This window comes from Hypanus sabinus, chromosome 23 (assembly GCF_030144855.1).
Source record: "Hypanus sabinus isolate sHypSab1 chromosome 23, sHypSab1.hap1, whole genome shotgun sequence".
Taxonomy (NCBI): Eukaryota; Metazoa; Chordata; class Chondrichthyes; order Myliobatiformes; family Dasyatidae; genus Hypanus; species Hypanus sabinus.
Window position 1 is genome coordinate 13,110,967 of NC_082728.1, and position 27,805 is coordinate 13,138,771.

General features: G+C 38.0%; 1 protein-coding gene across 1 annotated transcript in view; it reads right to left on the reverse strand.

The window, feature by feature from the left end:
* Positions 1-27,805, reverse strand: part of rnf213a (ring finger protein 213a) — a 218,203-nt gene that overhangs the window by 48,564 nt on the left and 141,834 nt on the right. The window contains exons 40-45 of the mRNA XM_059948403.1: positions 26,251-26,371; positions 15,299-15,399; positions 14,480-14,665; positions 13,562-13,734; positions 11,707-11,803; positions 1,530-1,641 (exon numbers count right to left, since the gene is read on the reverse strand). Of these exons, the coding sequence (XP_059804386.1) occupies positions 1,530-1,641; positions 11,707-11,803; positions 13,562-13,734; positions 14,480-14,665; positions 15,299-15,399; positions 26,251-26,371 (790 nt within the window). The remainder of the gene's footprint in view (positions 1-1,529; positions 1,642-11,706; positions 11,804-13,561; positions 13,735-14,479; positions 14,666-15,298; positions 15,400-26,250; positions 26,372-27,805) is intronic.

Genomic DNA, 27,805 nt, shown 5'->3' on the forward strand with positions numbered 1-27,805 from the left:
ACCCTCACAAATTCAGATAATGGCAGAGTCCCTAAACAGACCAAATGAGATAAGAGATAGGAGCAGAAATAAAACACTGGGTCCATCAAGTCTGCTCAGACAATGAAGGAATTATGGCAGATCATTTGCAAAGAGCAAGCTCCAGCAAAATGTGGCAAAACCAAATAAAAACTTTTGACCATGTTCAATGAAAGATATTGCCCAATGTTCTCCTCAAGTTCAAGTTTATTGTCATTCAACCATATACAAATATACAGCTAAGTTAAACAACATTCCTCCAGACCAAGGTGAACACAGTACATATAATTCACACACAATATAAAGCAGTACTACCACAAATAACTAAATATATTTCAGATGATTGAGGTTTAGCATCAGGTGCATTTATGACACAAGTCAAAAAGGAAACAATGTAGCTCTACTGGCACTTCATAAGTGATGAAACCTGGGTGGTGGCAGGGAGTTCAGTCGACTCAAGGCCTGGGGAAAGCTGTTTTGCATCCCAAGAATCATTGTCCTAATGCTATGGGACCCATCCTGATGGTAGGGGGTCAAAGAGACTGTGGGAGGGATCCTTGACAATCCTAAAGACCCTGTGTACACAGTGCTCCTGATAAATATCTCAGATAGGTGAAAGTGAGACCCTGATGATCCTTCTCAGCAGTCCTCACAATCATTTGTAGAGTCTTGTGGTCAGATATCTTGCAATTCCCAGAGCAGTTGGTGATGCAGTTGGTCAGGACACTCTCAATGGTGCTCCTTTAAAAATTGGTTAAAATGGGGGATACTCATTTACTCAATCTCCTCAGGAAGTGGGGACGTTGCTGTGCTTTTTTGACTAAACAGTTGGTGTTGAAGACAAGTCAGATTGTCCATTATGTGCACTCTCAGAAACTTGGTGCTCCTAACTCTCTCCATGGAGGAACTGTTTATGTGCAGTGAGGGGTTGTTGGCCTGCATCTTCCAAATGTCCACAATCTTTAGTCTTGTCCACATTTGCAAAAATGTTACTGTGTTTACACCATTCTACATGCCACTCTAGCTCTGCCCTGTATACCGTCTCATTGCTGTTGTTGGTGAGACCAATCACTGTAACTTGATGAGTTGGATTGAGCTGGATCCAGCAGTAGCTCTCAGGGATGCTGATGATCAGTGTGATGGAGCTAGAGATGTTTCTGCCAACATAGGCCCACTGTGGTTTTTCTGTCAAGAAGTCTATGAGATTCAGTTATAGAGAGAGGTGGTGAGCCCTCACAAGGACAATTTACCCACCAGCTTCTGAGGGATGATCATACTAAACACCAAACTGAATTCATAAACAGCATCTTGGCATACCAGACCATTCAGTCCTGCTTAGAATGCCAGAGCAATTCCAGAGAGCAACTTACGGACTATTGTGGGATATTGTGTAATATTGTATTATATCTTGTGCAATACCTGGAGATGCTGTGTGAAGAATAATTTTCAACAGCAGTAGAACATCATTTAAGAGTCATAACATCAATGGTAATGATTCTGGGTGAACATACCTCCAAACAATTCAGAAACAGTGCATAGAGTTCAGCCTTATTTTCTTGACCAAGTTTTGTTTTTTGAACTTCAGACAGATAACACTGCAGGTAATCCTTAACAACAGCAAAACTGAAAGGAAGACATTTAGTTTTTTTAATTAAATACTAAAAGCTGAAATGTATAGTTAAAATACAAAAGGCCATTAACACACGAGAGGCTTAAAATTATCATACCAATCTTAATTGTAAAGTAAGGACACCATTAATTTATGAGAATAACTTTTAGTCAGGAATAAAACGAAATCTCATCAAGGCATGCTTAAACAAGAATCTAACATTTAAACAAAAATCATTTAAAGAACCTCATTCAAACCAAAGGTGAATAAAAAAAAACAAATCATATGCACCTCATCCTGGATTTTCCCTAGTACAACAAACTTCTAGGAAATCAATTTGGCAGAAGCAACAATACTTTGTAATCTGCAGCAAGACTATGAAATTGTGACATAGCAAGGAAATTATCTTAGAACTATATCCCTGACACTTCAATTTCATTTCTAATGAAGTAGTAAATATCCTGTTAATAAAATAAAGAACAGTACAGCATATGACAGGCCCATTGGCTCACAACATCTCTGACAAATATGATGTCCACTTAAAACAACCCCATCTGCCTACGTATGGTACATTCGCTTCATGGACTGTCATGTGTCTGTTCAAATGCCTTTTAAATGTTGCTATTGCATCTTCTCCACTATGTCCTCTGACAATGTGCTCCAAGAACCTATCACATTCTACGTAAAGAAAAAACTATTCCTCTCACTTCAAATCGGTTCATTCTACAATTTTACATTTACGCAGAACCTAGAACAGTACATACAGTCCTTTTGGCCCATGATGCTGTGCTGATTTTGATACTAATTTATACTTAATGTCTTCTTCCTGTGCATCATTCATATCCCTCCTTTACCTTCATATTCATGCATCTATCTGAAAGCCTCTTAAACTCCACAAAGTCTGCTTCAACTATTACCCTTTGTAACCTATCACTCTGCAAAATAAACTTGCCCCGTATGCTGCCTTTAAATTTTCTCCCTCTGACCTCTGAAGTATGTCTTCTGGTATTTGACATTTCTGTCTTGAGGGAAAAAAAATCTGACAGCCTAAGCTTTATAATGATTTTATAAACTTCTGTTAGGTATCCCCTCAGACATCCATGATGCATGGAGAACAAACCAAGTCTGTCCAATCTTTCCTTATAGGTCATAACCTTCAATCCAACAACAAATTACATGATATACAAGGGGTGATTGATAAGTTTGTGGCCTAAGGTAAAAGGAGTCAATTTTAGAAAACCTAGCACATTTATTTTTCCTACATTTACACACTTAGTCCAGCGGTTATGAAGCATATGGATCCCTTCTTTATAGAAGTTGGCGTCTTGGACCTCTAGAAGGGGTCCACAGCATGGGGTGATTGATAAGTACATGGACTAAGGTAGACGGAGATGAGCTTCCAACTTCAAACTTTTTGTATTTTCACTCACAGATGAACTGCCTGTGCATGTAACGAGAGCTGTACAACTAATCTCCTTCTACCTTAGGCCACAAACTTATCAATCACCCCTGCTGTGGACCACTTCTACAAAGAAGGGATCCGTATGCTCCACGACCGCTGGACTAAGTGTAGGAGGGGACTATGTTGAAAAATAAATGTGCTAGGTTTTCTAAAATTGACTCCTTCTACCTTAGGCCACAAACTTATCAAACACCCCTCGTATGTCAGGGTTCTTTTGAAGAATCTGACCTGGAGTTACACGCTGACTTCAGTTCTTTGTGGAAATGGTACCTGTTCTCAGAGCCTCACGACCGGCCGTTTTTTTGATATGCCAAGGATGCGGCCTGAAAGACTAGCACACCTTCAGGGTGCCAGATCTTTGTGGCTCTGGAGGCAGGCAGGCAGAGGTCAGTGCCACAAGCTGACGTGTCATGGGAGTACATAGAAGATCGAAAGCAGTGAGTTGGCTGCTGGCTATGTGCCTAGAGACCTGAGTTCTTTGGGCACAGGGCTTGGAAAAAGTGTTGCAACAGACTTTGAACACCATAAATCGGCAAACTGTATTGTTATGTCTTTCCTCTCGCTTTGAAGCAGGGTCACCTCTTTTTCCCTTATTAGGGAAAGAGAGAGCCTGTGGTATGTCAAATTACTGGGTGAATGAGTAGTCTTTGGGGCACTGCAAGTCTGTGTCTTTATTGATGCTTTGCTGCACGGTCCAGGTGCTTTTTAGCCTGTGGGGGAGGGGGGCTCATTGCTTTGCTGCTGCTTATGCATGGGAGGGGGAGCTGAGGAGTTTTGGGGTTCTAACGTTGTAACTGTCATTCATTCTTTGGGGAACACCTCTGTTTTTGTTGATGTTTGCAAAGAATAAGAATTTCAGGATGCATACTGTAATTATTTCTCTGACATTAAATGTACCTACTGAAACCTATTGATATTAAATCCAATTTTGATTCTGAATCCGGGCATCATCCTGGTAAACCTCTTCAGCACTCTATCCACAATCTCTACATCCTTCCTACAACAAGGTGACAAGAAATGCACACAGTATTCCAAAAGCAGTCTGACTAAAGCTTTATACAGCTGCAGCATGACTTCTTTACTCATATAATCAACACTCCTGCCAGTGAAGACAAGCGTGCCATCAACTTTCTCCTTTTATTTGACCTCCCAAAGTGATAAACCTCACACTTGCCCAAATTAACCTCCATCTGCTACTTCCCTGCCCATATCTATAACAGATCTATACACCACAGATTTCTTTCGTACTTCTTTACACCATACACAACTCCACCAATCTCGGTGTCATCTGCAAACTTGCTAATCCATCCAACTACCCTTCCAGTCTACTCTATGGGCAAGCCTTTCTGAATCCAAACTTATAACTCTCTCTGGATCCCATGCATCGTTATCTTCTGAATCAAGACCATAACACCATAAGATATAGGAACAGAAACAGGCCATTTGGCCCATCAAGTCTGCTTCTCCATTCAATCATGGGCTGATCCAATTCCTCCAGTCATCCCCACTCCCCTGCCTTCTCCCCATACCCTTTGATGTCCTTTACCACCCTCTGACTAAAGTAATTTCCCTGCATCTCTGTTCTAAATGGATGCTCTTCAATCCTGAAGTCATGCCTTCTTGTCCTGCACTCCCTTTTGCCATATCTAATCTGTTCAGGCCTTTTAACATTTGGAATGTTTCTATGAGATCCCCCTCATTCTCCTGAACTCCAGGGAATACAGCCCAAGAGCTGCCAGATGTTCCTTATACAGTAATCCTTTCATTCCTGGAAACATTCTCATGAATCTTTTCTGAACCCTCTCTAACATCAGTATATCTTATCTAAAATTCAGAGCCCAAAACTGCACATGATACTCCCAAGTGTGGTCTCAAGAGCGCCTTATAGAGCCTCAACATCACATCCCTGCTCTTGTATTTTGTACCTCCAGAAATAAATGCCAGCATTGCATTCGCCTTCTTCACCACCAACTTAATCTGGAGGATACCTTTAGGATATCATCCACAAGGTCTCCCAAGTCCCTTTGCATCCCTGCATTTCGAATTCTCTCCCCATCTAAATAATAGTCTTCCCGTATATTTCTTCCATCAAAGTGCATGACCTACAATTTCCAATATTGTATTTCATTTACCACTTCTTTGCCCATTCCCCTAAGCTATCCAAGTCTCTCTGCAGGCTCCCTGTTTCCTCAACACTACCTGCTCCTCCACCTATCTTTGTATAACTGGCAAATTTAGCTAAAATTCCATTAATCCCATAGTCCAAATCATTGACATACATCGTAAAAAGCAGCAGTCCCAACACCGATCCTTATGGAACTCCACTGGTAAACTGACAGCTAGCCAGAACAGGATCCCTTTATTCCCACTCTGTTTTCTGCCGATCAGCTAATGCTCCACCCATGCTAGCAACTTCCCTGTAATTCCGTGGGATCTTATCTTGCTAAGCAGCCTCATGTGAGGCACCTTGTCGAAGGCCTTCTGAAAATCCAAGTACACCACATCTACTGCATCTCCTTTGTCTACCCTGCTTGTAATTTCCTCAAAAAAATTATAGTAGGTTTGTCAGGCAGGATTTTTCTTTAAGAAAACCATGCTGGCTTTGGCCTATCTTATAATGTGCCTCCTGGTACTCCATAATCTCATTCCTAACAATCGATTTCAACAACTTCCCAACCATTGATGTCAGGCTAACTGGTCTAAAGTTTCCCTTCTGCTGCCTCCCACCCTTCATCAATAATGGAGTAACATTTGCAATTTTCCAGTCATCCGGTACAATGCCAGAATCTATCAATTCTTGAAAGATCACTGTTAATGTCTCTGCAATCTCTCCAGCTACTTCCTTCAGAACCCAAGGGTGCATTCCATCAGGTCCAATATAGTTATCCACTCTCAGACCATTAAGCTTCCTGAGCTCCTTCTCAGTCATAATTTTCACCGCACATACTTCACTTCCCCAATACTCCTGAATGTCCGGTATAGTGCAGATGTCTTCCACTGTAAAGACTGATGCAAAATACACATTCAGTTCCTCTGCCATCTCTGTGTCTCTCATTACAATAACTCCAGCGTCATTTTCTATTGGTCCTATATCTACCCTCAACCCTCTTTATATACTAAAAGAAACACTTCTAGTATCTTCTTTGATAGTAGTCGCCAGCTTCCTTTCATAATTCATCTTTTCCTTCCTAATGACCTTCTTAGTTTCCTTCTGCAAGTTTTTAAAAAGCTTCACAATCCTCTATCTTCCTACTAGCTCTGGCTTCCTTGTATGCACTCTCTTTTGCTTTAACTTTGGCTCTGATTTCACTTGTCAGTCATGGTAGTGTCCTTCTTCCATTCAAAAATTTCCTCTCATTTGGAATATATCTGCCTTGCACTTTCCTCAGTTTTTTCAGAAATTCCAGCCATTGCTGTTCTGCTGTCCTTCCTGCTACTGTCTCTTTCCAGTCAACCTTGCCCAATTTCCCTCTCGTGCCACTGTAATTTCCTTTATTCCACTGAAATGCTGACACATTGGAAGTTAGCTTCTCCTTCTCAAATTTCAAAGTGAATTAAGAATCATAATCAGGTTTATTATCACTGGTATGCAACGTGAATTTTGTTAACTTAGCAGCAGCAGTTCAATGCAATACATAATCTATCACAGAGAAAATAATAATATTAATAATAAATAAAACATAATAACAAACAAGTGAATCAATTACATGTATTGAATATATTTTTTTAAAAAGTGCAAGAACAGAAATACTGTATATTAAAGAAAAAGTGAGGAAGTGTCCAAAGTTTCTATGCCCATTTAGGAATTGGATGGCAGAGGGTAAGAAGATGTTCCTGAATCGCTGAGTGTGTGCCTTCAGGCTTCTGTATATCCTACCCGATGGTAACAGTGAGGAAAGGGCATGCCCTGTGTGCTGGATGTTGCCTTTAAGGAAGCTGCCTTTCTGAGACATCGCACCCTAAAGATGTCCTGGGTATCTTGCAGGCTAGTGGCTGACTAGTTTTACAATCTTCTGCAGCTTCTTTCGGTCCTGTGCCCCTCCATACCATATTGTGATCACTGTTCCCTAAGGATTCCTCAACCATAAGCTCCCTTATCAGGTCTGGATCATTGCACAACACCCAATCCAGCACACTGATCCCTCAGTGAGCTCAACAACAAACTGTTCTAATGTGGTGGTCAAACATACTTTGAGATTTGGTTACAGTTTAGAAAACATTTTGGTTTATTGAGATTCTCCCTTTGGAGTCCAATCTTTTCTAATTTTTTTAAAAACTGTCTTTAGTTGACCTATCCTTTAAGGAATAGGATAATAGACAGTAGGTGCAGGAGTAGGCTATTCGGCCCTTCTAGCCAGCACCGCCATTCACTGTGATCATGGCTGATCATACACAATCAGTACCCTGTTCCTGCCCTCTCCCCACATCCCTTGACCCCGCTATCTATTAGAGCTCTATCTAACACTCTCTTGAATGCATCCAGAGACTTGGCCTCCACTGCCTTCTGGGGCAGAGCATTCCACATATCCACCACTCTCTGGGTGAAAAAGTTTTTCCGCATCTCTGTTCTAAATGGCCTACCCCTTATTCTTAAACTGTGGCCTCTAGTTCTGGACTCACCCATGCTTCCTGCCTCCAGTATGTCCAATCCCTTAATAATCTTATGTGTTTCAATCAGATCCCCTCTCATCCTTCTAAATTCCAGTGTAATGCCCAGTCGCTCCAATCTTTCAACATATGACAGGCCCGCCATTCCAGGAATTAACCTTGTGAACCTACGCTGCACTCCCTCAATAGCAAGAATATCCTTCCTCAAATTTGGAGACCAAAACTGCACACAATTCTCCAGGTGGGGTCTCACCAGGGCCCTGTACAGCTGCAGAAGGACCTCTTTACTCCTATACTCAATTCCTCTTGTTAGAAAGGCCAGCATGCCATTAGCTTTCTTCACTGCCTGCTGTACCTGCATGCTTGCTTTCATTGACTGATGTACAAGAACACCTAGATCTCATTGTACTTCCCCTTTTCCTAACTTGACTCCATTTAGATAGTAATCTGCCTTCCTGTTCTTGCCACCAAAGTGGATAACCTCACATTTATCCACATTAAACTGCATCTGCCATACATTTGTCCACTCATCCAACCTGTCCAAGTCACCCTGCTTTCTCATAACATCCTCCTGACATTTCACACTGCCACCCAGCTTTGTGTCATCAGCAAATTTGCTAATGTTACTTTTAATCCCTTCATCTAAATCATTAATGTATATTGTAAACAGCTGTGGTCCCAGCACCGAACCTTGCGGTACCCCACTGGTCACAGCCTGCCATTCTGAAAGGGACCCGTTAATCACTACTCTTTGTTTCCCATCAGCCAGCCAATTTTCAATCTATGTCAGTACTCTGCCCCCAATACCATGTGCCCTAATTTTGCCCACTAATCTCCTATGTGGGACTTTATCAAAAGCTTTCTAGAAGTCCAGGTACACTACATCCACTGGCTCTCCCTTGTCCATTTTCATAGTTACATCCTCAAAAAACTACAGAAGATTAGTCAAGCATGATTTTCCCTTCATAAATCCATGCCGACTCAGACTGATCCTTCTACTGCTATCCAAACGTGTCGTAATTTCCTCTTTTATAATCGACTCCAGCATCTTTCCCACCACTGACATCAGGCTAACTGGTCTATAATTCCCTGTTTTCTCTCTCCCTCCTTTCTTGAAAAGTGGTTCAACATTAGCCACCCTCCAATCAGCAGGATGGATTGGGTAATAAACGATTTCAGGATTTGTTTAATGGAGGGAATCTTTTTTTTTGTGCAACTTTCAATGAAATTTAACCTTTCCAATACTCACTTTATTGATACTTACAGATTAGAGATTTTTTAAGATCCCAACTACATACATTCCCTACAAGTCCAGATAAGAATATAATAGATACAATTTTTAATCTGAAACCCTTTGACAACAGTTCAATATCTTACATTTACGGTCTGCTGTTGGGTTTGAAAAAGGCCTCTTTAGATAAAATTAAAGGAGACTGGGAAAAGGTTTTACAGATTTTCATATTTGAAGAGAGCTGGAAGATTATTTTAAAATTGATTAACTCTTCATCATTGTGTGCTCGTCATTCTTTATTACAATTCAAAGTGGTACATAGAGTTCACGTGTCTAAAGACAAGCTCTCTTGTTCCTATGCAGACATTTCTTCCCCTTACTGTGATAGATGTACTAATGGAGTGGCCACACTAATTGACATGTTTTCGACATGTCCAAGCCTTGAAAAATTTTGGAAAGCTGTATTTCAAACTTTTTCTGTACTTTTCAATGTTAGTTTTAAGCCCAATCCCTTGACTGCCATGTCTGGTATTGTTGAGGACATTATTACAAAACTGAAGCCATCTAATTTGTGGGTATTGACGTTTATGTCTCTTATAGCCAGGAGGGCGACCTTGCTCAAGTGGAAGGAGGGTGCCCTGCCCACTCCTGTTCAATGGCTAGCTGAAGTTATGTTGTGCCTTGATCTAGAGAAGTTTCGCTGTTCAATTTCTGAATCTAAACACGATTTTCTAATGTCTTTGAACTGTTATTAAAGTATGGATCTGAGCCATTATTATTATAATATTATATGGGAAGGTATTTTTTTCCTTTTTTTCCCCCACCAACCAGTTCATTTTGGTAGTGGGGGTAGATTTTTCTTTTAACAAAATACAATTATTTTATTTTATTTCATTTCATAATTCAATCTTTTTTCCCTACATGATTGATTTGGAATATGGGATACAGTGATCATATTACTGTGATTTAAATATAATTTGTATTACTTGCATCCTTATGAATTCTGTATTTGTATTCATGCAATTTATATAATATTAATAAAAATATTGAAAGAGAAGCCATCCCTTAGGCATTCTACAAATTATCTCTTGAGGTCCAACAACCTACCATGAGGACGTTGACAAGGAACATTTATGTAATGTCCACTGCTTTATCTTCAAACTCTTTTGTCCCTTTCTCAAAAAAACTCAACTATGTTTGCAAATAATGACCTGCCCTGTGCTTAATTCCTAACCTGAGTAACTTCTCCAATGGTTTCACTGGAAGACGACTCTTGGGAAAAAAAACTCTACCCTGGGAAAATGACTCTGAATTTGTAGAACATCTATGTCTCTCATAATTTTATAGTCTTCTACAAGTTGCCCCTCAGTGTCCAATGGTCCACAGAAAACAATCCAAGTTTGTCCATGATTCTCCTTTTGGCTCGTATTCTCTAATACAGACAATATCCTGCTGGAGGAACTCAGATCATGCAGCATCTGTGGAAATGAACAGTCAATATTTTGGGCTGTGGCCCTTCTTCAGGACTCAAGAAGAAGAAACTCAACCCTAATGTCGACTATTTATTCATTTTCACAGATGCTGCTTGACCTGCTGAGTTTCTCCAGCATTTGGTGCAAGTATGTTAGTTTTTCAGCATCTGCAGAATTTTTTGTGATTATAATATCCTGGTGAGCATCTTCTGCAGCTTCTTGAAAACCTGCAGATCATTCCAGTAATTCAGCAACCAGACCGCACCAGTACTCCAAATGTGCCCTAAACAAAGTTTTAAGACCACAATATATCAGAGTAGAAGTAGCCCATTCGGCCAATAGAGTCCACTCTGCCATTTCATCATATGGCTGATTAATTAACATAATTATTGTATATTATAGAACTGCAACAAGTCTTCTCAAATTTTATACCCAATACTCCAACAATACATCTTCTTGACCATTCTATTTACTTGAGTTGCAACTTTCAGAGAAGTGGACCCAAGATCCCTCTATACATAAGGGTCCCACCATTTACTGTATACTTCCTTCTTCCATTCAGCCTCTTAAAGTGCAACACTTCACACTTGTCTGAATTGAATCCATCTGCCATTTCTCACTCATTTCCACCATCAATATGCTGTTGCATCCTTTGACAACCTTCCTGACCATGCACAATTCTGCCAGTTTTTGTGTTGTCCAGTTTCACTTTTGTCCAAATCAATTCTATGTATCATAAAAATAGTGCAGTACTGATCCCTATAGAATATCACTGGTCATAGACCTCCGATCAGAATAACACCTCTCCAACTCCAATCTCTCTTTTCTGTGTTCAAACCAATCTATCATGTATCCATGGATCTCATGTACCTTAACGGATACACTAAGGGACACATAATTGAAGAGGAAAGATTCCTCAAGTCTGGTGATAGATACACTGAGCAGAATCTAAACATTCACTCATCCAAAATATTAAGAAATATTGGCAACTACAGTAGTAAAGTCACAACAAACACTGTTAAATGAAAACAATGCAAAAGCACTGGCTAACAGCATGATGTTTTTGAAGCAAGTTTCTTTTGTGAGATTTCCTGATGTGTACTAAATAAAATGTAAATCCTACATCTTTACTATATCCCCAGTTGAGTGGCCACTGTTTTCACAGACTTCATTTGATGTTAGAAATTGCAGTGAAGTAATTGGAATGAAAGTAAAATATTACTATTTAATGCCACTCTTCTTTCATAACTAATTCCAGCTTTACAACAAATGTAAAGTATTACTAAAACCAATCAATAGATTGTACCTGTACTTTAACAGCAGCTTAAGAACAATGGAACGAACAACAGGATTTCGATCAACTGCTTCATCAAATGGTGAAAGATTACTGGTAAAGTACTGATCTGTGGAAAAATAAAAAGGCAATTAATATAGAAAGGAAAAGTAACAAATGTTACGCTTGAGATAAATGTGCAACTTAGAAAATGGTTTAGAATACTGGTAGTGCATTTTACTGAAAGCAGTTCCTGGCAGGAAGAGGCAATGAATTTAACAATGAAAATGGATATACAGTCATTTGACAACCCGTTCGAGAAGTACCCATAACAGAAAACATTGTCAGAGTATCTACACAGGTACAAACATTTGTAATATCAAGTTTATAACAATATATTTACTATGAAGAGCACAATTTAAAAACAGATCAGATTTCATTGGGCATTTTAAGCATAGGTGACTATTCAACCAATGGAAACATTTGTATGACCAGGGCAGTTTTTAAAAAGATCTTCCAAGAGCTGATCAACTCACCTACTTTTGCCTAGTCAACCAACTATTTTCCCTTAATTCTAGCTGAAGAGTGCCTTAAACTGAGTCACAGAGCACTCATATTGGGCTACCAGAGCAGCTAAAACAGATAATTTTAACAGTTTCCCATTCAGTAACCAAGCGTTATGTTTCAGCTCCAACTCAGACATTCATTTACCACTTACATTCCCACTTCTCAATCCAAAATTTTAGGCTCACTACAAGTATGAATCTAATTCCAAAGTGATACCACATGAAACTGAAGACATTACTCATACAGCCTTAGAAATTCTAGTGAAGTTTAATGAACTATATACGTAACTACTTGATTAAATTGCCATAAAAATATTTTGCAGAACATCAGGGCTGCTTGAATTACAAAGCAACATTTTAATTTTATTTGAAGACGAAAGAGACTAGACTCTGGAACAAAAGATACAGAATGCCGGGAGAACTCAAAAGTTACCTCTGAAGGCAAAATATGTAAATCAATGCTTCAGAATGAACCTTGTACCAGGACTAAGAGGGAAGAGAAAAGATTACCAGATTATAATAGTACAAGGTTGTAGGGAGGTGGGAAGTGTGGGGAGGGGGGTTAGTTGTTGTGGGAGGCATTGGGCTGGTAGGTGATAGCTAGGGTGGGGATGATGGGCAGATGAAAGCAGGTATGGGGAGACATGAAAAAAATTAACAAATGGAGAAGAAAACTAAGTTTAACTTAATGCATACCCCCAGTTTTATTTTCCCTTTGTTCACCCTTCCCACCCCTTCCTCCACTCAATCTGTCTGCTTAACAATCTCAGTCCGTTTACTTCCACCTGTCACTTATCACCCTCTTTCCCAGCCTCTCTTCTCCTGCAATTTCTCCTTTCCTTTTTCAATCCTAATGCAGGGTCCTAGCCAAAAATGTCAACCTATATCTTCTGCCTCCACAGATGCTGAGTGACCTGCTTCCTGCAATCTATTTTCTCAATTTTGTCACTTATGCACACCTGACAAGCTAATGCCTGGAGATATCTAGGCATGTGTACTGGGAACAATGTGCAGTACTATTTCCATGACTTCCCAACATGCACAGGCAACCCGCAGATGGTTCAGGCTGTGTATAAAGAAGCACGCCTTCACTACCTGGAAAGCTGCTTCATGAAGATTCTCAGTGATGGTTCTCCCTCAGAGTAAATTGCCTCCTTCAATTGGCTAACACATTGAATCCAATCAAACTCTGAAACCTTGAACCTACTCTGATAATTATTGAATTTCTCTCATACAAGGTTAGAAGTGTTGAGACCAAACACATTGTGCAATGAATCCACCTAAAAAAGTAAAAGATACATAACTCTTCAAAGTAATCTGACCTTTCTGTGAGTCATTAGAATGTCCCGTCTTTTGAATAACTAACAGAGAGAGCAGATCACCAATCACTTCTTTTGTTGGTGGCAAGTCATCTTTGAAGCAGACCATGGAAACCAAAGCTACGAAAAATGCATCACACCTCTTGCGAAATATGACTAATTTTGCTACAGCTTCGCTGCAATAAAAATAAACACATTAATGACAAAGCCAAGAAATTGTAATATTCCTTTGAAAGCTGTAGCATTGCAAGGAACCCTGAAAATGGTTACTTTCCTTCAGATCACTTGAGAATTATAACTGCACACATGGACTAAGTGATTTTTAAGACATAGTGATAAGATGAATATATATACAGTATATTGCAATTAACGGACTCAGTTCTGCATTATATTGAGGAATGATCAAAATGTCAATTTGAATTATAATTTATTATGAATGATAAGTTTCAATATGGATATACAGTACAGCATCATTTCCTTCTGTAAACCAAACAAGGGACATTTGCAAGGATGGCAGGCCCTTCCTGCAACCTTTTTTTTATTGTGCAGATGAAGAAACAGCAGTAACACAGTTACAATGGTGCCTTGAGAAGAAAACCACTACTTGCTGCGAGTTTTGTGTTTAGGCTCTGGCTTATCATTCCAAATCTTATAACAAATAGTTTATCATGAAAGCTTAATCCACAATTACCTTTGTATTAATGCTTAGATCTGCAGTTTTGTCATCTGCTTTGCACAATAAAAAATATTTGCAGGAAGGGCCTGCCATTCTTGCAAATATCCCCAGTTCGGTTTACAGAAGGAAATAATACTGTATTTACATATTCAAACTCTTCTCATGTTGAGATCTAGTTTATTGCTTTCAATTTTTAATTGTTTAATACACTGAAATCGTACAGTTTCTTAACACCTATAGAATACCTTATTTCTTCTGTTACCGCTGGTACATAATCATCAGCTAGAGAAGTACAGCACAGTGGGCAGATTCGTTGTTGTCCTGATTCAAGCCACAACTTTATACATTTTAAACAGTAAAAATGATCACATGGAAGCAGGATGGGATCGTTCAGTTCTCTTAAGCAAATTGAACATTCTTTCAGATCATACCTATAATCAAAGAAAGGACAACAGTAACATTAAATTAAATGTAGGCCTACAGAGATATGTTAAGATAATAATCAAGGAAACTTCGATTTTTCACCTCTTTCAATTATTAGTTGCAATACAAATGCCAATAATTTATCATTTATGTTCTCTACGTAGCCTGAAATACAAAAACTGCCAAAAGGTTAGCCTGAAATGCAAGTTTATCCCATGATTTGAAACAAGTTGCTTCAAGGATATTCTCTTCGTGCACTGTCCAGCCTGCAGATTTGCAGTTCTACTTAAACTGATGAAATTAATTGGAATTTTTCTTCATTCATTTAATTTATCCCACATGTTGATAGTATGAAAACCCAACTCAGAAGCAACAGGGTAATTTTGTTTCGAAGGAGAAAATTGATGCCACTAATTTCTATTCAGCTTCCTAATATAATACAAGAAATGCCTGATTATTTCAAGATGAATCTTCTGTAATTGTAGGGAAATTCCAAGATTGAAATATCCACTGAGGATCAACTCCTAAGCTTGGTTAACCTTGGTCATTCATGTATACTGTGTGCGACTAGCATCAATCAGTTTGCAGTTACGTGTAGAATTAAAGCACATACTTCTTAACTATCATACAAAATCTCTTACCTGAAGAACAGACACCCTGCACTATTTTTACAGTCCTTGAGGACCTTAATCACAGCCCGAAAGGGCCCTCGGGATCTCACATCAGAGTTACTGCTCAAGCTCTGTAAACAAAAATAGAATCAAATACCATCATAACAATTTAGCCTTTTTCTACTGACTTACAGAATCTGAAAGTTATAAGACCATAAGACAAAAAATCAAAATAAGACACACAAACAGTTACTACACTTCAAATATCAGACTCTTGAACAAAAGGGGATAGCTACGCTCATTCTATTTCTGGTGTTGCCATAACCGATGGACAGTTTATCTTGTTATTTCACGTTTTCATTATTTATTGCTATTTATTTATATTTGTATTTGCAGCTTGTTGTTGATTGATTCTGTTTACAGTTACTTTTCTATAGATTGCCAAGTATGCCTGCAGGAAAAAGAATCTCAGGGTTGTATGTGGTGACATGTACATATTCTGATAATAAATTTTCTTTTGAAATTTGAATTAGGCCATTTCACCCATCAAGTTTGCTCTGCCATTCCATCATGACTGATTTATTACTCGTGTCAAGCCCATTCTCCTGCATTCTCCCAGTAACCTTTAATATTGTTACTAACCAAGAATCTATCAACCTCTGCTTTAAATATATTCAATGACTTGGCCTCCACAGATTCACTACCCTCTTGTTAAAGAAGTTCCTCCTCATCTCTGTTCACCTCCACCTCAGAAGATGGTGGAGGCCAATTCTCTGGATGCTTTCAAGAAGGAGCTAGATAGATATCTGATGGAAAAGGGAATCAAGGGATATGGGGACAAGGCAGGGACTGGGTATTGATAGTGAACGATCAGCCATGATTTCAAAATGTCGGTGCAGACTCGAGGGGCCGAATGGTCTACTTCTGCACCTATTGTCTATTGTCTATAAATGGACACCCCTCTATTCTGAGGCTGTGTCCTCTTGTCCATAAGACCATAAGATATAGGAGTAGGATAAGGCCAATTGGTCCATCGAGTCTACTCCGCCATTTCATCACAGCTGATACAATTTTCCTCTCAGCCCCATTCTCCTGCCTTCTACCTGTATCCATCATGCCCTGACCAATCAAGAATCTATCAACCTCTGCCTTAAACTTACATAAAAACTTGGCCTTCACAGCTGCCTGTGGTAATGAATTCCGCAGATTCACGACCCTCTCCTTAAAGTAATTCCTCCTCATTCCCACTCTAAATGGACATCCTGCTATTCTGAGGCTGCGACCTCTGGTCCAGGACTCACCCTCTATAGGAAACATCCTCCCCGTGTCCACCCTATCCAGACCTTCCAATATTCGATAGGTTTCAATTAGATTCCTCCTTATTCTTCTAAATTCCAGTGAGTACAGGCCCAGCGGCATCAAACACTCCTCATATGTTAACCATTTTAGTCCCAGAATCATTCTCCTGAATCTCTTCTGGACTCTCTCCAATGTCAGCACATCTTTTCTTATTTAAGGGCCCAAAACTGCCCATAATACTCCAAGTACAGTCTGACTAATGCCTTACAAAGCCTCAGCATGACATCCTTGCTTTTATACTCTAGCCCTCTCAAAATAAGTGCAAGCATTGCATTAGCCATCCTTATCACCAACTCCACCTATGAGTTAATCTTTAGAGAATCCTACAGTGACTCCCAAGTCCCTTTGCAACTCAGTTTTTTGTTTCTTTCTTTCTAAATCTTTTTATTATTATTAATAAGGACAAAATACAAATGATAAATAAAAAAAAGAAATTACAAACATACAAATTCCATTACAGATGAAAAGACATAAACAATAGTTACAGTATAAATGAGTTTACCAAGACATAAACCATACAGTATATGTATGAACATGGTAAGTCTAAACATTTCATAATATATGATATTAAAAAAAACAGAAAAAAGAAAGAAAAAAATATATAATGCAAAATTAGCTAATCTACTAATCTAATAACTAATAAAAAAGAAAAAAAGCAGCAAAAAAAAAGAAAAAAAGAAACATTGGGAAAAGAAAGAAGGAAAAAAAGGGCTGTTTATAATATCTCACAAGAATAAATATTCATCAATGCCGTCACTTCCGGTCCTCTCAACATACATAAGCTAAAAGCTGGGAAATCAAATGAACTTGGAACAGGGTCATATTACATCATATGAAAATGTTGAATAAATGGTCTCCATAACTTTTCAAATTTAATAGAAGTATCAAAAACACCACTTCTAATTTTTTCTAAATTTAAACATAACATAGTTTGAGAGAACCAATTAAATACAGTGGGAGGGTTAATTTCCTTCCAATTCAACATGATTGATCTTCTAGCCATCAGAGTTAGAAATGCAATCATTCGACGGGCAGAAGAAGATAAATGCAGTGAGTCTAACATTGGTAAACCAAAAATTGCGGTAATAGGATGAGGTTGTAAATCAATATTCAAAACCGCAGAAATAATATCAAAAATATCTTCCCAATATTTTTCCAAAAATGAACATGACCAAAACATATGAGTTAAAGACGCGATTTCAGATTGACATCTATCACAGATAGGATTAATATAAGAGTAAAAATGAGCTAATTTATCCTTGGACATATGGGCCCTATGTACGACCTTAAATTGTATTAATGAATGTTTGGCACATATCGATGATGTATTAACTAATTGAAGAATTCTATCCCAATTCTCACTAGGAATAATAAGGTTAAGCTCTCTTTCCCAATCCTTTTTGGTCTTAAAAAGGGGCTCTGAACGTATCTTCATAATTATATTATAAAGTTTTGAAATAAGCCCTTTTTGAAAAGGGTCTAATTCAAACAAACTCTCCAAAATATCTGAAGGCACAAAATTTGGAAACATAGGGAGTACAGTACTTCAAAAATGTCTAATCTGTAAATATCTAAAAAAATGAAATGTAGGCAAGTTATATTTGTTGGATAATTGCTCAAAAGACATAAAACAATTGTCCAAAAATAAATCAGAAAATCTTAGTAATCCCTTAGTTTTCCAAGCCGAATAAGCTTGATCTATAGTGGAAGGGTGGAAAAAACAATTAGATACAATAGGACTATTTAAAACGAATTGAGTCAACCCGAAAAATTTCCGAAATTGAAACCATATATATAAAGTATGTTTAACTATCGGGTTGTCAATTCGTTTCGGCAATTTAGAGAGAGCAAAAGGGAGAGAAGTCCCTAAAATAGAACCCAGAGCATAAGCTGGTACAGATTTAATTTCTAAACTCACCCAATGAGGGCCGAAAGATCCACCCCAATCTTTCAACCAACATAACAAGTATCTAATATTAACTGCCCAATAATAAAATCTGAAATTAGGTAATGCTAACCCGCCTTCCTTCTTTGTCTTCTGTAAATATATTTTACCTAACCTGGGATTTTTATTCTGCCATATATAGGAGGAAATTTTTGAATGAACATTAGTAAAAAAAAGATTTCGGAATAAAAATTGGTATATAAAAACTTAGTTAAAATAACCATCTTAATAGCATTTATCCTACCTATTAGAGATAAAGATAATGGTGACCACTTAGTAAACACACCTTTAATCTGATCAATTAAGGGTAAAAAATTAAATCTAAATAAATCTTTACGGTTTTTTGTGATTTTGATCCCTAAATAAATAAAAGAATCATTAACTAATTTAAAAGGTAAATTTCCATATATTGAGACCTGTCTATTCAAAGGAAACAATTCACTTTTATTAAGATTTAACTTATACCCAGAAAACTCACTAAATTGAGCCAATAATGATAAAACTGCTGGGATAGATTTCTCAGGGTTAGAAATGAATAGTAATAAATCATCTGCATATAAAGATAACTTATGAATGTCTGTCCCACGATTAATACCCAAAATATCCTGTGATTGTCTGATGGCAATTGCCAAAGGTTCTAAGGCAATGTTAAATAGTAATGGGCTAAGACGACATCCTTGTCTAGTGCCCCAAAATAGGCGAAAAAAGGGAGATCTTTGATTATTGGTAAACACTGAGGCTACTGGAGTGTGATAAATTAATTTAATCCAAGATATGAATATCGGACTAAAATTAAACTTTTCCAACACATTAAGTAAGGCCATTCAACTCTATCAAATGCTTTCTCCGCATCTAATGAAATCACGCATTCTGAAATGTCATGTGAGGGAGTATAAACAATATTCAATAATCTCCTAATGTTGAAAAAAGAATAGCGATTTTTAATAAAACCGGTTTGATCTTCTGAAATAATTTTGGGTAATAGCTTCTCCAACCTGGATGCCAGTAACTTGGAAAAAATCTTGGAGTCTACATTCATAAAGATATTGGTCTATAGGATGCACAGTCAGTAGGGTCTTTATCTTTCTTCAATATTAGAGAGATGGAAGCTCTATAAAAAGATTGTGGCAAATTCCCCAATCTAATGGCTTCCTCAAAAACCTTACATAACCAAGGGGAAAGAGTAGCGGAAAAAATTTTTTAAAATTCAACTGTATAACCATCTGGACCCAGTGCTTTCCCAGAATTCATTGAGGAAATAGCCCCTTTAATTTCTACATCCGTAATAGGAGTATCCAATATTGAAAGATCATCAGATGATAATCTTGGAAAATTTTATTTCCCAAGAAAATCACACATGGTATTACGATCCTGAGGAAATTCAGATTGATACAGGGAGGTACAGAAGTCTTGAAATGCCTTATTTATCTCATCATGATTAGCTGTCAAATTCCCATTCTGCTGACAAATCTTAGTGATTTGACGTTTAACCAAAGCATTCTTCAATTGACTAGCTAACAGTTTACCAGATTTATCACTATGTATATAAAAATCAGATTTGGTTTTCATTAATTGATTTTCAATCGAGAATGTAAGTAATAAACTATGTTCCATTTGAAGTTCAACCCTTTGTTTGTAAAGCTCCTTACTAGGAGTAATCGAATATTTCTTATCAATCTCTTTAATTTTATCGACCAATAAAAGAGTTTCCGTCTTAGTACGTTTTCTCAAGCCAACAGAGTAAGAGATAATCTGTCCACGTATATACGCTTTAAAAGTGTCCCAAAGTGTTCCGCAGGAGATATCATCTGCGGAATTAGTTGAAAAGAAGAAGTCGATCTGCTCCTTCATAAATTTTATAAAGTCCGAGTCTTGCAATAAGGTAGAGTCAAATCGCCATTGTCTGGCATTAGAAACTGTATCCGTAAATTTCATAGAAAGTAATAATGGAGCATGGTCAGAGATAGCTATAATATCATAGTTACAACCAATTACCAATGGAATAAAACCAGAGTCAACAAAAAAAATAATCAATTCTCGAATAAGAGTGATAAACATGTGAGAAAAAAGAAAACTCTTTGTCGTTAGGATGCCGAAATCTCCAGACATCAAAAACTCCATTGTCAGTCAAAAAAGAGTTAATACAAGTGGCCGACTTATTAGGTAAAGTCTGAATAGATAAAGATTTATCCATCAAAGGATTTAAACAACAATTAAAGTCACCACCCATTATTAACTTATATTCATTTAGATTGGGTAAAGAAGTAAATAAAGACTTTAAAAAGTCAGGACAATCCACATGTGGAGCATAAACATTAACCAAAGCAACCTTTTTATTACAAAGTAAACCCATAATTAACAAAAATCTACCATTCGGATCCGAAAAAAATATCATGTTGAACAAATGGAATAGAGGAGTCAATAAAAATTGAAACTCCTTTTACTTTAGCGTTCAAATTTGCATGATACTGTTGACCCCGCCAAAATCTAAAAAAACGAGATTTGTCCTCCTTCCTCACATGAGTTTCTTGTACAAAAATGATATGAGCATTAAGTCTTTGGAATACTTTGAAAATCTTCTTTTGTTTAATTGGATGAGTTAAACCATTAGTATTCCAAGACACAAAATTAATGGTCTGAGCCATAATTCTAAAATCAACCCTTTGGTATAGAAAGGGTTAACCAACTTGTAAACTCATGCACCCGGAAGAGGAACAAAAGTAAAGAGGGGACCTGGAAGTGACGACTACGCAGACATATTTGAAGTTCAAAAACAGCCCAAATGAAAAAACTAACAAAAACTGCGCAAAAAAAAATAAAATTAGGAAACAGACCGTCCCCCCACCCCCCAAGAAAAAGAGAAAAAGCCAAAATATGGCTTATAAAAGGAAAGAATGAGACTAATTCTACCCCTATGTCAGCGGAAGAACACTCCATATATAAAGGATATATAAAAAAATCACCCCAACTTAAAAATTAAAATCGCTATAATAAAAACCATATTTCTAAGTATAGTTAGTTGTAAAAAATAAGAATAGTCACTAAAAAAAACTTATAAATTAGGCTCTAGCCCAGACAAAACAAAAAATATTTAAGCTACGATAAGCGATGCATTGTAGGAAGACGACGAAAGAAAGAAAAAAATAACGCCATCTTAAGCAAAACCAAAAATCTTTTTCGAAAAACCACCATCTTAATCAAAAAAATATTCACCTTCAAAGGGTTGAAAATATACCTTCGAAGGAACAAAGTTAATAGACAAGAATGTAGTATAATGGTTAAAGTGTATAAGACAAAGCAATTGATATGACGAAAACATACTTTAACTTAAGTATAAAGTATAGGATAAACCTACACCAATAACCAGAGATTAATTCTGGTTTAAGAAATCGAGAACCATCTTACATGATCAGAATCGTTCATTTATTAAAGACTGGTGTCTATAGCAGTAGGGAAGTTCTTCTCCAGATAATTTCTCGCTTCTGAAGTTGAAAGGAAAACCTGGTGTGGAGCATTCGACGGAGAGATTCGAAGCTTCGCAGGGTATAGGAGCGCAGGTTTCAGATTTTTCTCATAACATTCAGCCATCAACGGTTTAAAAAGCCTTTTTTTTTTAAAAAAGATCAGGACTAAAGTCTTCAACCAGACGGAAGCAGTATTCTTGAAATTTAACCATTCCTGCCCTATGAGCTGCACGAATAAGTTGTTCTTTGTCGTGTACATAGTGAAACCGGACAATTACAACCGGAGGTTTGTCTGTAGCACTCGGTGATTGACGCCGAATTCTATGTGCTCGATCCAATAAAGGAGGGTTATTTGGGGAAAATCGTCGGAAATGCTTCTTTTAATAGTTGAGCAAAATATTTCGAAGGGTCATCTTTTTCTATGCCATCTGGAAGACCAAGTATACGTAGATTCTGTCTTCTGGACCGATTCTCAAAATAGTCACTCTTGGCTTTAAGTGCTTCCATCAGTTTAATGGTCGAAATTAAATCCTGTTGCAGTTTTTCAATAGTCAAATCTCGCTTCCGAGCATCTTCTTGCAGAGATGCGATAAGAGCTTATTGCTGGTTAATTACTGAATCCGTCTTAACCATGTAATCTTGAAAAGCCTTTATATCTTGTTTAAAAAATTGTTGTAGTTCATCAAATTCTTTGTCCAAAACCTCCATAAACAATTCATAAGTTAATTGAGTGTGTTGTGGCAGTGCCTGCTTCTTTCCGTTACCGTTCGGATTGCGTCCGGGTTCTCGTCCTTTAGACCTGAGAGATATTTCTGTTTGCACATCTTCAAAAGTTCACGACAAACTCTTAACAGTAAGTTCAAAAAAAATTAACAAAGAAACTTTCGGTATAGGTAAAAATAAGCTGAATAAGGGTGATCAAAGGTTAAAAAAAAAGTAATGTTTGTGGAGCGAATCCAAAATAGTACTCACTCCATGAGCGACTCCCGCTGACTCCTCCAACTCAATTTTTTGGATTTTCTATATTTAGAAAATAGCATATGCCTTTATTTCTTCTACCAACGTGCATGATCATATACTTGCTTACACTATATTCCAACTGCCACTTCTTTGTCCATTCTCTTAATCTGTCCAAGACCTGCAGATTCACCTCTCTGCTTCCTCAGCATTACATTCCCCTATCTTCATATAGTCTACAAACTTAGCCATAAAGCCATCAAATCAGTCATCCAAATCATGAACATAGAATGTGAAAAGAAGCAGTCCCAACATGAGACACTGCGGAACGTCTCTAGTCATCGAAAGCCAATCAGTAAAGTGTCCCCTTAGTCACGCTCATTGCCTCCTGCCAGCCAACCTCTCTTCTATCCATACAGTATCTTTCCTGTAATACTATTGGATCTTATCTTGTTAAGCAGCTTCGCATGCAGCACCTTGTCAAAAAACTTCTGAAAATCAACATCCACTGACTTTCCTTTGTCTATCTTGCCTGTTATTTCCTCAGAGTTCCAACAGATTTGTCAGGCAATATTTCCCTTTGTCATGCTGACTCTAGCCTATTTTATCATGTGCCCCCAAGTATCCCGAGCCTTCATCCCTAATAATACAACTCCAACGTCTTTCCAACCACTGAAGTTAGGGTAACTGGCCAAGCATTTCATTTCTTCTGCCTCCCTCCCTTCTGAAAGAGCTGAGTGATATTTGCAATCTTCCAGTTCTCTGGAACCATTCCAGAAACTGGTAATTCTTGAAAGACCATTACTAATGCTTCCACAATCTCTTTAGCTATCTCTTTCAGAACCCTGGGCGTAGTCCGTCTGGTGACTTATCTAACTTCAGACCTTTCAGCTTCCCAAGCACCTTCTCATTAGTAACAGCAACTATATTCACTTCTGCCCCCGACACACTCAAATTTCTGGCATACTGCTAGAATCTTCCACAGAGAAGACTGAAGCAAAATACTTAAGTTCATCTACTATTTCTTTGTTTCCCATTACTACCTCTCCAGTAGAATTATCCAGCAGTCCAATAAACCTCATTTTTATTCTTTATATATTTGAAAAAACTTTTGGTATCCTCTTTTATACTATAGTCTAGCTTACTTTCATATTTCATCGTTTTCCTCTTTCTGGCTGCTTTACTTCTCTTCTGTTGGTTTTAAAAGATTCCCAATCCATAATTTTTTGCTATATTATATGCCCTTTCTTTTCCTTTTATGCCATCTTTTACCTCCCTTGTCAGCCATGGTTGTCTTACCCTTCCTTTAGAATATCACTTCATCTTCAGGATGCATCTATACTGCACCTTCCAAATTGCCCCCAGAACTTCTAGCCATTGCTGCTCTACTGTCATCTCTGCTCATTTCCCCTTCCAATCAACTTTGGCCATCTCCTCTTTCATGCCTCTGTAATTCCCTTTACTTCACTGTAATACTGATGCATTTGACTTTAGCTTCTCCCTCTCAAACTTTACCTTAAGCTTCCTAATCAAAACTGGTTCTTTACACACTTAATGCAGAATTACCTTTCCCCTAGTGGGCTCCACCACAAGATGCTCTAAAAAGCCATAACGTAGGCTTTCTATAAATTCCCACTCTTGAAATTCAGCACCAACCTGCTCTTCCCAATTTACCTGTCTATTGAAATCCCCCATCACAATCATAATGTTATCCTTTTGACATCCCTTTTCCACCTCCCATTATAACTTGTATTTCACATCCTGGCTATTATTTGGAGACTGTATACAATTCCCATCAGGGCCTATTTTTACCTTTACAGTTTAACTCTACCTATATCATCCGATCTTGTGCCATCTCTAAGGATTTGATTTCATTTTTTAATAAAACAGAGCCACCCACCCCTTCCATCTACCTGCCTGCTGTACGATACAATGTGTATCCTTGGATGTTAAACTTCAAACTATGATCTTCTTTCAGCCACGGATCAGTGATGCTCACAACTTCATACCTGCCAATGTCTAACTACACTACAAGATCAGCTATCTTATATTGTGTGCATTCAAACGTAACACCTTCAGCCCTGTTTTCATTACTCTTTTCAATTTTGCCCATATATTACACTTTAACTCATCCCACTAACTGCAACTTTGCCCTATCATCTGCCTGTCCTTCCTTACTGTCGCACTACAAACTGTATCTACTTGCATACCATCTGCCCTTTCAATGGTTCCCACCATCCCCTTGCCAAATTAGTTTAGACCCTCCCTGAAATCTCTAGCAAGCCTGCCCACAAGGATATTGGTTCCCCTCAGGTTCAGGTGTAACCTTTCTTTTTGTACAGGTTATACCATCCTCAGAAGAGATCTCGATGATCCAGAAATCTAAAACCCTACTGCCCACACCAGTTTCTCAGCCTCACATTCCAAATATTCCTATTCTTCCCCTCCCTGGTGCATGGCACATGCAGCAATCCAGAGATTACTAACCTGAAGGTCCGGCTTTTCAGCTTTCTATCTAACTCCCTACGTTCTTTCTTCAGGGCCTCCTCCCTGTTCCAACCTATGTCATTGGTACCTCTATGTACCACGACTTCAGGCTGCTCACCCACCCCATTTAGAAGGTTATGAATCTGATCTGAGACATCCCCAACCCTGGCACTTTGGAGGAAAAATACCATCCGGGTTTCCTTCTCACGTCCATAGAATCTCCTATCTGCTCCTCTAACTATGTAATCACCTATTACTACTGCACTCCTCTTCTCACCCCTTCCCTTCTGAGTCACAGAGCCAGACCCAGTACGTGCTGTGGTTTCTCCCTGATAGGTTATCCCCCCAACAGTATACTTATTATTGAGGATCCAGCCATAGGGGTACACTGCATTGGCTGCTTATTCCATTTCCCTCTCCTGACAGTCAGCCATGTACCTGCTTCCTGTAACTCTGGGGTGACTACATCCCTATAGTTCCTATCTATGACCACCTCATTCTCCTGTATGATTTGATAGGTCATCAAGTTGCAGCTCCTATTGTGATGTGTCACATTCAGTCATATTAAACACTGTATGACCACTGAAGTTATACTGTGCCTTTACTGAACACCAGTGCTTTTAGCTCAGCAGGTTCTCAATGTGAAGAATGGTTTGCATCTTTAAACTTAATTGTTAAACTATCATGGCTACTACACAATATGAAGCTGTGGGTATGTAAACATGATACATAAAAATCATCAAGAATGATACATAAAATATAACTGATACCTTTGCAAGTTGACCAGCGTAGTCTACAACCTTGTCTTCCAATTTATCATGTATTTCTTTAACTCCCAAAATGATGTGTTCTACAAAAAGTGACAGTGAAAATATTCTACGCCATCCAGATCTGAAATACAAGCATGAGCACTTAAATGTGCACAACTGTAATATTAACCCTCCTTAGGCATTACACCGAAGAGACTTCGTGATTTCCAGGTATTCTCTCAAAATTTTCAGCTTTTCATTTCTAAAATATTTTCACTTGTTTAATGCAATAAACCTCAAAAAGAACTTCCCACCACAAATTCTTCATATCATACAGAGCAGCTTGTAAGGAGTGGGAGAAAAGAGTGAAAAACCTTAATGAGAATTTGAAAAATGTAACAATGAAATATTGCACCATAAATATCTTCAAATAAATGTAAGATGATATTCCACTTTATTATTTTTTCAATCTGCCCTTTACCTCAAAGACTTTAAGAAATAGAAAATTTAACTTAAAATATTCTGATAAATGACAGGCATTGTTTACCAAAGCCTTTTGGCACAGAAATCCAAACAATTGCTCTTATACATGCCATGCAGTTTTGAGATATTCAGGGATAATTAAGATTCACAGTCACTGCTTCCTCCAAGCTGTGCAGGTGTGTTGCCACATGGGACTGAAATGCTTCTGCGCAGATAGCCTTTTCTTGCCGCGCAGCTTTTATTTTCTTTTGTATAATGTTAATTTAAAATACCGTGTAACTCTCAGGCTGCATAAAAATTTCCTGCTCAGAGCAATGGTTGGTCTAATAAAAAAAATTATAAGGAATAATGTTCACTGTTCTGGTAACTACATCATCTCATAGAATTGGGATATGTTTGCTTCATCGGGCACTAAAGTAAAACAATGAATTTCCTGCCTTCACTGATGCTCAACTTGTTTCCATCATCCTTAATTACTTCTTCCCACTATGGACCTCTGAATATACTGCATCTTAGACTTTTCTTAACAGTCTCCATTTACAGCTTACTATAATCTAGTCTTGTCTTTAATATGCTCCTATTGGCTGAATTTCCTTTATGATGAATTCTGAGTATTTTGCCTGGCCCTTGACCAAGTTCACTCTAATCCTTGTACTTCATTACAGAGTATTTCTCAGGTGTTTTTCTTCCATCTCTTCTTCATCAGACTTGTTAAGTTATTGGCATGGAAAACATAAGAGCATAAGAAATAGGAGCAGGAGTCAGCCATCTGGCCCATCGAGCCTGCCCCGCCATTCAATAATATGGCTGATCTGTCCCTAAACTCAGCTCCATCTACCTGCATTTTCCCCATAACCCTTAATTCCCTTACTATGTAAAAAAAAATCTAACTGGTCCTTAAATATATTTAGTGAAGAAGCCTCAACTGCTTCCCTGGGCAGAGAATTCCACAGATTCACCACTCTCTGGGAAAAACAGTTTCTCCTCATCTCATCCTAAATCTTCTCTCCTGAATCTTGAGGCAATGTCCTCTAATTCTAGTCTCACCAATGGAAACAACTTTCCTACTTCTATCTTATCTATACCTTTCAAA